General features: G+C 37.0%; 2 protein-coding genes across 2 annotated transcripts in view; one reads left to right on the forward strand and one right to left on the reverse strand.

Annotated features, from left to right (window-relative positions):
* GluProRS (Glutamyl-prolyl-tRNA synthetase) overlaps positions 1-13,596 on the reverse strand; it is a 50,491-nt gene that overhangs the window by 23,803 nt on the left and 13,092 nt on the right. The window contains exons 10-13 of the mRNA XM_034978069.2: positions 11,982-12,126; positions 11,006-11,253; positions 10,081-10,288; positions 8,787-8,966 (exon numbers count right to left, since the gene is read on the reverse strand). Coding sequence (XP_034833960.1) covers positions 8,787-8,966; positions 10,081-10,288; positions 11,006-11,253; positions 11,982-12,126 — 781 coding nt within the window. The remainder of the gene's footprint in view (positions 1-8,786; positions 8,967-10,080; positions 10,289-11,005; positions 11,254-11,981; positions 12,127-13,596) is intronic.
* LOC117990611 (serine/threonine-protein kinase PRP4 homolog) lies at positions 74-4,860 on the forward strand. The gene is made up of 6 exons (XM_069504549.1): positions 74-217; positions 788-900; positions 1,029-1,345; positions 1,421-1,713; positions 3,761-4,122; positions 4,502-4,860. The coding sequence occupies exons 2-6, from the start codon at positions 853-855 to the stop codon at positions 4,757-4,759; spliced, it is 1,278 nt and encodes a 425-aa protein (XP_069360650.1). The 5' UTR covers positions 74-217; positions 788-852; the 3' UTR covers positions 4,760-4,860.

The raw sequence follows: 13,596 nt of genomic DNA on the forward strand, positions 1-13,596 counted from the left end.
ATTTAATCTAGAAACACCGTAATTTTAACCCTTGAACACGGTAATTCTCAATTTACATATGGAAACACTGCTACTCACTTGTCCATTTGTCCATGTTTTGTTTTGAAAAATAACCGTATGTACGAATGTGGTACGAAATCGAATAATTACGAAAACGTCGAAATTTGAGTTATTTTCTGCGGGTTTTCGTGTAATAACAATTAAGTAAATGTACTAGGTAAGTTTTACAAACATCGTATTATTCGTGTACTATTAAAAAAGCGTAAATAGCGAAAAAATACGAGTCTCTTTTACGAATACTTGATCCACCAATAAGACATGGTGTAATGTAAATAATTCCTGGACATTAGGTAAAGGTCTTTTCCACAGCGCTTTTCCTTCATAAATAAATAAAGCTTGTGGTTCAAACAATTCTTTGAGAGGATGTAAACAAATACTCTGGGCACATTATTGATTTCAAGAAGTAATTGATTCACGCAGCAGGTGACCCAAGAACTGGCGCTTATTTAGTCCAATACTTAAAAGCTAGATGAAAGCTAACAGTAGATACCAAGTAGGTGATGCTCGCAACTTCATCCATGTGGATGGGAACTCTTTAATTTTCAAGGAACCAAAAGTAGCCTATTCTTCACCAGGATGCAAGCTATCTCAGTGCTCACTAAATTTCGTCAAAATCGTTTAAGAGGATGGGCAGAGAAAAGCTTGCAGATAATCAAACACACTTTTGCATTTGCTGTTACAGTATGTATCTATAACTTTGATGAGTGTGATTAATTTATTGTTGTAGGTACATTGTTGGTTGTAGGTTGTCAAGTTAAACTGATATAACTATCTGTACTTATATGAATAATAATGGATCAGTCACCTCTTCCTAAGAGGTTAAAATTAGAGGACTCTCAGGTAAGTTAAGTAGGTACTTAATATTTTTGTTATATACACAAATCTCAATAATATTTAACTTATTTAGTAGCACATAGTGTCTTTATAAGTTGTAACAATAATTACTTATATTATTTCAATTGTTTCAGGAAGTTGACACAGAAGATTTAAGTTTTCTTGATGATATTGATATAGATGAGATAGCAGATTGTTTGAAAAAATGTAATGAAACTTCTAACCAGAAGACTAGCATTAAAAGTCATCATAGTACAAGCACCATAAAGAAAAATGGTGACTGTAAAAGTTGTCCCAAAGATGATAAAAATCTGTTATACAAATTAGAAAAAAAGTTGTTTGTTTTTTTTCATGAGCATTATGTCGCTTCGATAATACACTATGGAAAAAATTCAACAATAATCAAGTGTAAACAGGGTGCTTGGAACAAATATGCAGTAAAAATTTTAAAGTACCTATCACAAACTTTAATTGTATATTTTTCAATATTCAAGTCAAATAACTAAGTATAATATCTTATTTTCAGAGATGAGGAACAACAATATTTTGGCAAGGCAAAACAAGAAATGTTATTACAGATGCAAATGAATATTCCGAAGGAGAATTTGTTCAGCATATATTTTAGTGAAGGGTTTTCATTAGAGAAACGTTGGTGCTTCTTAATGGAATTTTACCCTAAAACTTTAAGTCAAGCTTTGCAGGAGTGTAGGAGAGGAGTGCAGGAGTGGAAACCTTTCCATATAAATAAAGTACAAGAGCTTGCAAGACAACTTGTAGCAGCTGTTACAGTGTTAAAATATAATGACATTGTTCATTCGGGTAAGAATTCTTTTTTTGAAAAACCAGCCATGTGCGAGTTAGACACTGAGGGTTCCGTACTGCAGTCATATTTTTTCGACATTTTGCACGATAAATCAAAAACGAAAATCTGTTTAAGAATCTACAGGTAAAGCCCTTTTATATGATACACCACTTGGTATAGTAATCTTACTTTGAAAAAAAACCGGCCAAGTGCAAGTCAGGCTCGCGCAACGAGGGTTCCGTATTACAGTCGTATATTTTCGACATTTTGCACAATAATTCAAAAACTATGATGCACAAAAATAAATAAAAATCTGTATTAGAATGTACAGGGGAAACCTTTCATAATATGATACCCCACTTGATATAGTTGTCTTACTTCGAAAATTGAAAATACTGATTTATTAGTTCATGACCACAATTTAATTTTTTTTGTGTGATGTAACCACAATATTTCCGGTTTTCAGATTTTTCCCCGAATGTCAGCTATAAGACCTACTACCTACCTGCCAAATTTTATGATTCTAGGTCAACGGGAAGTACTCTGTAGGTTTCTTGACAGACCACAGATTTTACTTCTCTAATCTATGTGACAGACCGACCGACAGACAGACAGACAGACAGACAACAAAGTGATTCTATAAGGGTTCCGTTTCTCCTTTCAGGTACAGAACCCTAAAAACACTAATTATTTATTATTCATGAACACATTTTAATACCCCACTTGATATAGTTGTCTTACTTCGAAAATTGAAAATACTGATTTATTAGTTCATGACCACAATTTAATTTTTTTGTGATGTAACCAGAAGTCACGGTTTTGGGATTTTTTCCTTTACTTGTGCTATAATACCTACCTACCCGCCCTAGGTCAACGCCCAACGGGAAGTACCCTATAAGTTTTTTTGACAGACACACAGACAGATAACAAAATGATCCTATAAGGGTTGCTTTTTCCTTTTGAGGTATGGAACCCTAAAAATCATTTTGGTACTAAATCAATGAAAAAAAGAATATGGAACATAAGTTCAGCAGAGGGCAGATATGCGTAGTGTGACGCGTGATTTTGGAAGAAAGAAAAACAGAAATGCTTCAAAGCAGTCGAGCCACTAATTTAATATAAGAATCACATTATAATTAGTTAATTAATTATTTAACAATGAGGAATACAAAAAGCGACGTGTAAATCGAATGGCGGCCAGAGACAAGAGAGAGTCCGAAACAAAATTCAAATGTCATTGTATTAAGCTTGTCTATGGCAAGAATGCGTTCAAAATAAGAATGGATACATTCATTTTCCAACAACATATTATATAACTGTTCAGAACTTGTGTTAAAAGTTGATGGCAATGAGTAGTTAGGTAATTAGGTAGGTTGTTTGGTGAGAAAATCCACTATCTTCATAGATATTTTTCCAACCATAAATGTATTCTCGTTAAAATCTGTTTTCCAAACAATTACACCCATCGCGAGCGATTTACTTTTATCTGTAGAGGAGTTCTATTCTCTATCTCCATAGATATTCATCAGATTTTCAAGAAACTAAAGAAAGTACACATCAAATTGAGAACCTTTTTTTTAGGGTTCCTTACATCAAAAAGAAACCCTTATAGGATCACTGTGTTTACTGTCTGTATGTCCGTCAATGACCTAGCATAATGAAGTAAAGGAATAAAACTGAAAACCGCGAATTTGTGGTAACAACACAAAATTTCATCATTCACAAAAAATCATTAAATGTGTTCACGAAACAATTAATTCACTAAATCACAAATATACTCGTAGATAGCGCAGTCCGTCATTAGCTTGCAGTGTTCTACATGAAAGTGTTAGGTATATCTTGTACGATGATAGTACGGAACCCTTCATGTGCGTGTCCGACTTGCACTTGACTGGTTCTTTGAAGTCTGTTAAAATAAGAGTAACAGCCGAGTTTCTTACTGGCTCTTCTCTTTCTCTTTTCACTAGAATCTGATTATAGAGCCAGAGTCTACTCCTGACATAAATTATGATAATTGGCACAAGTTATTCTACATGAAATAATTATATTTCATTTCATTTTCAGATATTAATCCTAGTCATATTCTTCTGGATAGTTCTAATGAAAAATTAAGACTTTGTGGTTTTGATGATGCTTACTACATTGGAGCAGGAAAAACATCAAGCAATCAAAGAACACTAAACTATCGGGCACCAGAAGTTATAGTAGGATATTCATCAGGATTTAGCATAGATGTCTGGTCCACAGCCATAGTCCTGGTAGAAATGGCTACAGGCTTAGTCACGTTTCCGGGATATACAAACAATGACATTTTGTTCCGTCAAATGAGCATGTTAGGGAGAATTCCTAATGAAATGTTGGAGAAGTCAACACACAGATCACAGTATTTTCATGGTTTCATGTTTAAACGAAAAATTGGATCTGAGGTAAGTAATAATAAAGTATATAAGTAGCTAAATAAACTATGTAGTTGAGTTGGAGCTTTCGGGCTGAAATTTGGTATGCAGATAGTTATTTTGACGTAGACATCTAGTTAGTTAAAGGAACTACTAAGGAACTACGTATGTATAATACATATGTACCATACATCGACATTTAAAAAGAGATAGCGGTTTCGTAGAGCGTTTCGTGCTATCGTTGAGACCGACAAAACGTCAGAAATCCGAAACCTCATTCTAAAGGTCGTACAATATTTCTTGCCGGCTACTGTACTTATCTAACGAAACGACTATCGAAAATGCATATTTTTAATTATAATAAATCCTAAGTTGCACTAGGGACTTCAAAACAGATTCTTTTTTCCAGATAAAATACATAAAAAACAACTTTTATGAAACTAATAAGTTGGCAAAAATGGTGTACGACGCGCAGACCTATCACTATCTAAAATATTATAAACAGACAAATCAAATAGGCCGTGATATGAAAGGAAACAAAAAGTTTTTGAAGAAAGTGGATTCATTTATCGACCTGATTATGCATATGGTTGTCATAGTCCCAGAAGATAGGTCGTCTATTGACATTGTATATTCAGACCCTTTTATCTACGAGATGTTTGATTAGTAAATTTTAAGGGCAGATTTTTTGTTTACCAAAGAACACGTTTTTGCATAGTATTTCTCTTTTTCTGTGAAAGTATCTAGCAAATATTTTATGTTATTTTATTAGTTATGTTTAATTTCACCATAGTAGAGCCAGAGTGAACAGCTTTCGGTTTGATCCTGAATCGACATTTGTCTCGACGGCCCATGTCGCACACCTAGTCGTTGATACGAAGTGTCTGATATAGTACCTTCAACATGTGCGTGAGTCATTCCAAAAAAAAACAATAATTGTTTAAAAGTTTGTCAAAAAAAGATTGCCACTATAAAGATACCATTTAAATCATCTTCTGAACATGCTTGTAAAGGTATGTTCAGAAGATAATTTAAAATAACTTTTATTTCCAGTTTCTACACGTGTAGGTATAGTAGTAGGTAGGTAGGTAGGTAAAGCGTGTAGCTCGTCCGACTTCATTTCAACATACATACCTATACGTGCAGAAACTAGAAACAAAAGTTTTTTTACTTTGTAGTGGTTATAGAAGTCGGTTTTTTTTAAATATTTATTTTATATTTGAGTTGATTGAATTAAAGGTAAATAGCGGTATATGATTACTATTACTTACGTATTAAAAAAACGCGTGGTAATGTACATCATATATTTTTTTGTTTTATCATTCTCTTATTTTAGAAGTTACGGGGGGGGGGACACACATATTACCACTTTGGAAGTGTCTATGTCGCGCAAACTATTCAGTTTAGAAAAAAATTATATTAGAAACATCAATATCATTTTTGAAGACCTATCCATAAATACCCCATACGTATGGGTTTGATGAAAAAAAAAATTAAGTTTCAGTTCTAAGTATGGGGAACCCCCAAAATATTATTAATATTTTTTTTTTCTATTTTTGTGTGAAAATCTTAATGCGGTTCACAGAATACATCTACTTACTAGAGATGGGCGTTATTGGCTATTTCTGGCCACGGTTATTCAACCGCTATTTAGTTTCAATAGCGCTATTGATAACAGTTGCCGAATATCGGTATCAAAGCTGTGTTTCAACTAATTTAATATGCGCACCACGCTCCGTTTTTGTTTGTAGTAAGTAGTAACTTAGTTAGCTGCCGTATCGAATCCGTCTGTAGGTATGGCTAAAGTTTCAAGTCGTGTAAGTGCATTAGAATGATATTGACGATTTCCCTTTATGCTTTTCTAGGCTTAGGACTAGCACAATTTTTTTGAGTGTATCCTGGTATGTTTTTAGCAAATTTTTTGAAGCCTCTATCTTCTACTATACTAAACGGCTGAAAGTCACTTATAAATAACTCCAGCAAATCTCGGTCAATGCGTTTTCGTTCTTCAGGGGTGACTTTTTTTGTAACGTAAACTTGCATGGTACTTTGACGTTTCCGAGAAGGTCTTAAATCACAATTAACTGAACTAGCGCTAGCTGTTACCTCACTAGAAGACGCGGTATCAGCTGCTGTAGTCGTATTTGCTTGCTCAGGCAAAAAGTCATCCTCATTATTTGAAGGTGGTCGTCGGTTAACGTCAGTTTGTTGTGCCAAAAAAATAGACGCATGAGTCTTTTTTAAATGAGTATTCAAATTCCCTGTTGATGTTTTGTATGACAATGTCTGCTTGCAATATTTACAAATAGCGTAAATATTGTCTTTTTTCTCAAAGTGAGTCTACACCATACTTTTTCTGCCAGGCATTTTTCTTATTATCAAAAACGTTTAATCAAAGTTTTGTACAACACTAATTATATTATCATATTTTTATAAATTTTATAGTGTTTCACCTACACTTGAAGGAAATTTCTAAAAATTTTATCACTTAAGTACCTAAAACTATTAAAACTTTATTTTTTATCTTAACTCCTTTTTACAATTTTATACACTTACTAAGTTATTTACAATTTATAGTCAATCGTCAATATCACCCACACTACAGGCAAAAGCTACCTAAATAAAACAAAGCGATACCTCAAGAAAAAACTTTAGTATTTACTGAACACAAACACCGCTCAAACTATCTAATTAGGTATTAAAACTTTCGTCAAAAGTCAAAACAAAACAAACAAACGCGCCATAACACCACCTGATCTGCGCGCGCATATTTCACTAAAATAAAACCAATTTTACTTTCATGAAAATCGTGAAGTAATCACAACCTTAAGTTCATAGCAGCAAAGTTTAATTATCATGATCATTGAGGTCAAACTATATTGGACGCTTGCACGGATAGTTTGCCACAGTCAAGTTAACCAACAACATTTCACAAAGATTGATAAACCAAAAACCACTTTATTTTTATTACTCTAAGGCTTAACTGTAAAAGCTTGATAGATCAAACCGTAATGGACAAGTACTCGTACAGTTAACCAAACAAATTAGCACCTTAGTGTAATAGACATAAGGTCGTTTTTGGTTTATCAATTTTTGTGAAATGTTCTTAGTTTAGTTACTAAGCCGGTAGCCATTAGCCAATAATCGCTCCTTCTCAATTTTGAGTGTGGAAAACACTTAGAAAGAAAGAGAAGTCATAATTATTGCATTTCTAGTTACCAAAAAACCAAACACTGCATTGTCAGTTGCCAGTTGGCAGCGTTGCGTTGTCAGGTGGCTCGTCATAGATGATATCTGATAACCGTTCCTAGCTACGACAATAACGATACGGTACGCTATAGGCACGGCAACTGTTTTCAGTTACGATATGATATAGCGGACACATGTCTACTACTTACCAAGTTTCAACAGTATAGTTCTTACAGTTTCGGAAAAAAGTGGCTGTGACATACGGACGGACAGACAGTCAGACATGACGAATCCATAAGAATTCCGTTTTTGCCATTTGGCTACGGAATGATAAAAATAAAACAAGTTTTTCAAAAAAATGAGTTTTATTGGCATAGTCTTAGACTTAGATTAATTGACTATCAAATAGAAATAACTGATGATAAATCTAAATATATAAAAGGAAAAGGTGACTGACAGACTGACTGACTGATCTATCAACGCACAGCTCAAACTACTGGACGGATCGAGCTGAAATTTGGCATGCAGATAGCTATTAAGACGTAGGCATCCGCTAAGACAGGATTTTTGGAAATTCAACTCCTAAGGGGGTGAAATAGGGGTTTGAAATTTGTGCAGTCCACGCGGACGAAGTCGCGAGCATAAGCTAGTATTTGATAAAATTATTACGACTACTGAAATAAAAACTACAAATTGATGAATTCTTTCCAAAAGACTCAACCTCTTCCAGGTTAGCATGTGAATGTGAACATGCACGAAATATATTGCTTACGTTAAAATTGAAGAGTTGCTATGGGCGTCTTTGTTGTTTGCCCTCTGTCGTTTGATATCATCACAAGAAGTCGAGAAGCAGATTAACAAATCGGAGGTGTATTTTTGTCTATATTTTGTAGACAAAATAGCATACAGAACACAGCCTAACATTCGGAATCGCAATAATTCGCACTTCGGCGCTGTTTAGAGAAAAACAAAGAGATCCCACAGGATTTATAAAAACCTTTTTATAAACACCTATAGATTAAAAGCTATGATAGCCTAGTGGTGAGGACGTCCGCCTTCTGATCGGAACCTCCTCTTTGGCGGGCTCCGGGGTTCGATCCCGGGCACGCACCTTTAATTTTTCGGAGTTATGTTCGTTTTAAGTAATTAAATATCACTTGCTTTAACGGTGAAGGAAAACATCGTGAGGAAACCTGCATGTCTGAGAATTCTCCATAATGTTCTCAAAAGTGTGTGAAGTCTACCAATCCGCATATTATGGCCAGCGTGGTAGACCATGGCCAAAACCCTTCTCACTCTGAGAGGAGACCTGTGCTCTGAGTCTGTAGTGAGCCGGCGATGGGTTGATTATGAAATACCTATAACCTATATGTCTCCAGGATGCAAGCTATCGCAGTACCAAATAGATAAGGCTTGCAACTTTTCTATTTCCGCACAGCCTCCGCGCTAACCCAGTGCGGGGCGTCCCCCCGTCTCATCCATCCTGCCTATTCAAATTGACTCACCTTCTCCTTGGTGCGGCCGTCGGGCACATGGAAGAGGATCAGCGGCGTGGCGCGGCCGGTGTGCGGCGAGGGCGGCGCGGGCGCCACGTCCACGCGGAAGAAGCCTCGCCGCTGCAGCTCGAGGATGTCGCCCACCTTCACCGCGCTCAGAGCGGACTCGCTCACCATGGGGACCTCCCACTGTCATGAAAAAAGAGGTTTTTAGGGTTCCGTACCTCAAAAGGAAAAAGGAACCCTTATCAATTCGTTGTCTGTCCGTCGTGTCTGTCAAGAAACTTATAGGTATTTCCCATTGACCTGAAGTTATGAAATTTGGCAGGTAGCTAGGTGTTATAGCACACGTAAGGGGAAAAATTCGAAAACCGTGAATTTGTACACACCACCACAAAAAATAATTAAAATGTGTTCATGAACAAATAATTAGTATTGAAAATTCTTTCAAAGTATGATAACTATACCAAGTGGAGTATCGTATGAAATCGTATGATATCGCTTTACTTGTACGTTCTAAAACAGATTTTTATTTATTTTTATGCACAATAGTTTTTGATTTATCGTGCAAAATGTCGGAAAAATACGATTGTAATACGGAACTCTCGGTGCGCGAGTCTGACTCGCACTTGTCCGGTTTTTTACCGTTTTCAAATACTAAGTTGCTAAGGTACATGGGCGGTTACATGATCCACGATCCAATAGTGCCGCTTTGATACATGTACCATGTACAGTAGCCGGCAGAAAATATTGTACATCGATCTTTAGAAAGGGTTTTCGGCTTCGTAGAGCATTGTCTTTGTCATTCATACCTATGTGACGTATTTCCGGTCTCAACGACATAGACAACGCTCTCCGAAACCTCTTTCTAAAGGTCCATTTACAATAGACATCGTTCGCGTCGATTTTGGTTTTTTTAAATCTCGTGGGAATCTTTTGATTTTCTGGGATAAAAAAGTACCCTATGTGTTAATCCAGGGTATAATCTACATAATATTATGTACTTCCATTCCAATTTTCAGCCAAATCCGTCCAGTTTTTTTTTAAAGAATATTAGCCATGTTAAATGACTAATATTCCCCTTTCCTCTCCAACTAAGCGTGAAGCTTGTGCTAGGAGTAGGTACGACAATAGTGCAACGGGCGGGGTTTGAACTGGCGACCTTTCGGTTTTCAGTCCACTCTTTTTACCAGTTGGGCTATTGAGGCTTTTTATTTATTTTTTGCGTGAAAGAGTAAAAAACATACGCACGCACACACCAAACTTCTCCTGTATAATATTAGTGTGATTCGCATATACTCACTCTCGTCTGATGTCCAATATACTGTTTAAAGTCCTCATCTTTAGCCAGCAGCGGTTTGGATATGATATGATCGAAGTATACACAGTAGGTTTCCACGGTGGGTGACTGTGGTGTGTCAGCGAGCCATGTCAGTTTGATGGTTTTCTTAAAGTCCTTGTTTTCGAGATTTGGTGTCGCGTCTATACTTGTGATCGTTCCGTCCGCAGCTCTAAGAGAATGTTTTAATGCTTTAGAACAAATAGTGTGCTGTGATAGTTAGGACGTCCGCCTTCTAATTGGAGGTCGGGGGTTCGATCCCGGGCGCCTCTAACTTTTCGGAGTTATGTGCGTTTTCATTAATTGAATATCATTTGCTTTAACGGTGAAGGAAAACATCGTGAGGAAACTGCATGCCTGAGAGTTCTCCATAATGTTCTCAAAGGAGTGTGAAGTCAACCAATCCGCACATGGTCAGCGTGGTAGACTATGGCCAAAACCCTTCTCACTCTGAGAGAAGACCCGTGCTCTGTAGTGAGCCGGCGATGGGTTGATCATGATGATGATGATGATGATGATGATGATGAACAACTAGTAAAGTAGAATTTAGAATAGCTTTATTATATTTAGAATTCTTTAGTCAAAACTATATGCATGGGAAAACTTCTTCCAGAAGTCACGTTATTATGAAGTAACGTTATTATGCAACCCAAAACAAATGGTTGCGCGTGTCTGTTGCGTACAGGCGAAAGAAGAGGAACTTCTTTTTCATAGCACGCGTGTTTTCTTAAAATATATCTGCCAATTTTGTATCTCAAAATGGACATCATTTTCTAAATCAGTATGACGAAAAACCTCAGAAATTCAACCCGGTTTCTTAAAGATTCCCTGAGGGAATTCCCTGAAATCTCAGAAAAATACTCCGTTAATTTTACACTAGTTAACTTACCTATGAATCTTGTCAATCATAATATTTCCGTAGTTAATAAATGTGGCATTCTCTCCCTCTTTAAGAGCCTTCGCATCTGCTTGATCTATGAGTAGTCTCTTTGATATCCATATTGTTTTAGTTCCGACATCCGGGTTTTTGGGGTGTAACGGCACATTCAAACTGGTGTCCGACTGTACGCCCTTGAGGTTTACTGGCACTGAACTGATTTCTAGGGCCGTGTAGCGAGGTGCTATTGGGTCGATTACCTGAAAAGAAATTAAAGCTTGTAACCTCAATTGAAAGCTTCAATAGCTCAACGGTTAAAGGAGTGGACTGAAAACCGAAAGGTCGGCGGTTCAAACCCCGCCCGTTACACTATTGTCGTACCTACTCCTAGCACAAACGTGACGCTTGGTTGGAGGGGTAAGGGGAATATTGTCATTTAACTAGGCTAATATTCTAAAAAAAAAACCTTTACGCAAGGCGCAACACCATGGCGTGTGGAAGTCCCTATAAGAGACCTATGTCCAGCAGTGGACGTCGATCGGTTGATGATGATGATGAACCCTTACGCGCGAGTAGTCCTTAGGGTTCCATTAGGGGTATGGAAGAGCTATTCTGAACAAAAATCGTATTCTATGAAGCTGTCTATGGTTTGTCACTGGACATCAAGTTGTAAGCAGAAACAAGTTGCATCCCGCAAATATATTTGTTCCGAATGACATGTCCAGTATCCTACTAATATTATAAATGTGAAAGTGTGGATGTTTGGATGTTTGTTACTCAATCACACAAAAACGGCTGAACGGATTTGGATGAAGTTTGGAATAGAGATAGATTATATCCTGGATTAGCACATAGGCTACTTTTTATCCCGAAAAATCAAAGAGTTCCCGCGGGATTTTGAAAAATGTAAATCCACGCGGACGAAGTCGCAGGCATCAGCCAGTATTATAATGTCTACTACAGATAATCGTTCCAGCAATGTTTGTACCTTCTTGTTGATGGCCCATATCTTGTCCCACTCCATGAAGACGACGGAGCGGCTCGAGCCCTGAGCTTGGATGAACTGCCGCAGCCCCTCCACCGTCATGCCACGCCGCAGCACGCCGCGAACGGTCGGCATTCGGGGGTCGTCCCTGCAATGAAAACATTTTATTACTAGCCGACTCGGACGGTTGGACATACCTATCTAAATATATTAAGGTGACGCTGGATGCACGTCCGAACTGCTCGGCCCACGTGGGTAACCTGTATGCTATTTCACCTAACATTGTGATAGAAAGAGATAGACTCAGTGATGAGCAGTGTAGCGAGTGCATGCGCTCACACTAGCGTCCGGATATATTGATGATGGCACACAGATAGTTGGACAGATGTCACCGATGAATTTTTGTAAATATATGATTTATGAAGGAACTACTTATTTCAATTATTATTGTATAAGATTTTATGGAAGAGCGGGGTCGCCTGCCACGAGTACTCGTAGCAATACTAAAACAGTTACTGGGATGGTCCCAATTACTACGCACTATGTGAAATTGTTTTACCTACTGAAATAAATATTTTTTAATTTTTTTTTGAATGATAATGATTACCTACTTATCTTTTGATGAATACTATAAAATCTCACTTACATACATACCTATTAGGTAACTACTGCCTCAGCGTGTATAAACAACTCGTATATATTATAGAAATCCATACTTCTATGAAGTGTCTGTCTGTAATTTCGAAATAACTACCGCAAGCTCATAATATTGTTATTTGAACTGTACCATAACAGCTGAATCAAACGTTTTTAAAAACTGTCTGTCTGTCTGTCTGTTTGAACGGGCTAATCTTCGGAACGGCAGAACCTATTTTGACGGGACTTTTACAGACAAGTAGAGGATTAACAAAGGATACTTTTTTAACTGACTTTTAAAAAAGGAGTTGTGTTTTTCTACCTATGTAGGTACACAGAAATCTCCGAGATTTCTGAACCGATTTGCGTATTTTTTTTAATTGATAAAGAAACTTTGCAACATTGTCCTATATAAAATGTCATTTTATATAGGACACACAGGATTTCAACTCCTCAATCCTGATGCTGCATGTGCGGACATGACCACCAAAACTTATGGGATTTTGAAACTGTCGGTTATAAATTGATATTGGAGGTACCTATATCTACCAAGTAAAGACTTTATCATTGAACTCGAAGACCCACTTCTCGACCCTGATGCTGTACCTAAGGAATTGCATTGCTAAATCGTGGTGATCCCACGGAATTTTAAATGAATCATCGCCCACGCCCGTTCGGTACCCTCATTCCGCACATTGTTTTGATTAGTCAGTCCACCAATCACAACAAAGCATTCTCCCCTGTCCCCCGCCAACATTTTACGATTTTGTTTTCATGTAAAACCTTGTATATGCGTACTCTAGGAGTTGAATTCTCTGTGCTGGCGGATTACCTATTAGGAACACATGATTACACATTCGTTTGTCTGTGAAAATAACTTTTGTTGCCTACACTTATCTATTAGTAGCGACTAAAAACTATATATACTATCTACTTGTGTATACAAAAGTCAAAATAAATTCCACTTTGATCTCAAAAATGA

Source organism: Maniola hyperantus, chromosome 18 (assembly GCF_902806685.2).
Source record: "Maniola hyperantus chromosome 18, iAphHyp1.2, whole genome shotgun sequence".
Classification (NCBI taxonomy): Eukaryota; Metazoa; Arthropoda; class Insecta; order Lepidoptera; family Nymphalidae; genus Maniola; species Maniola hyperantus.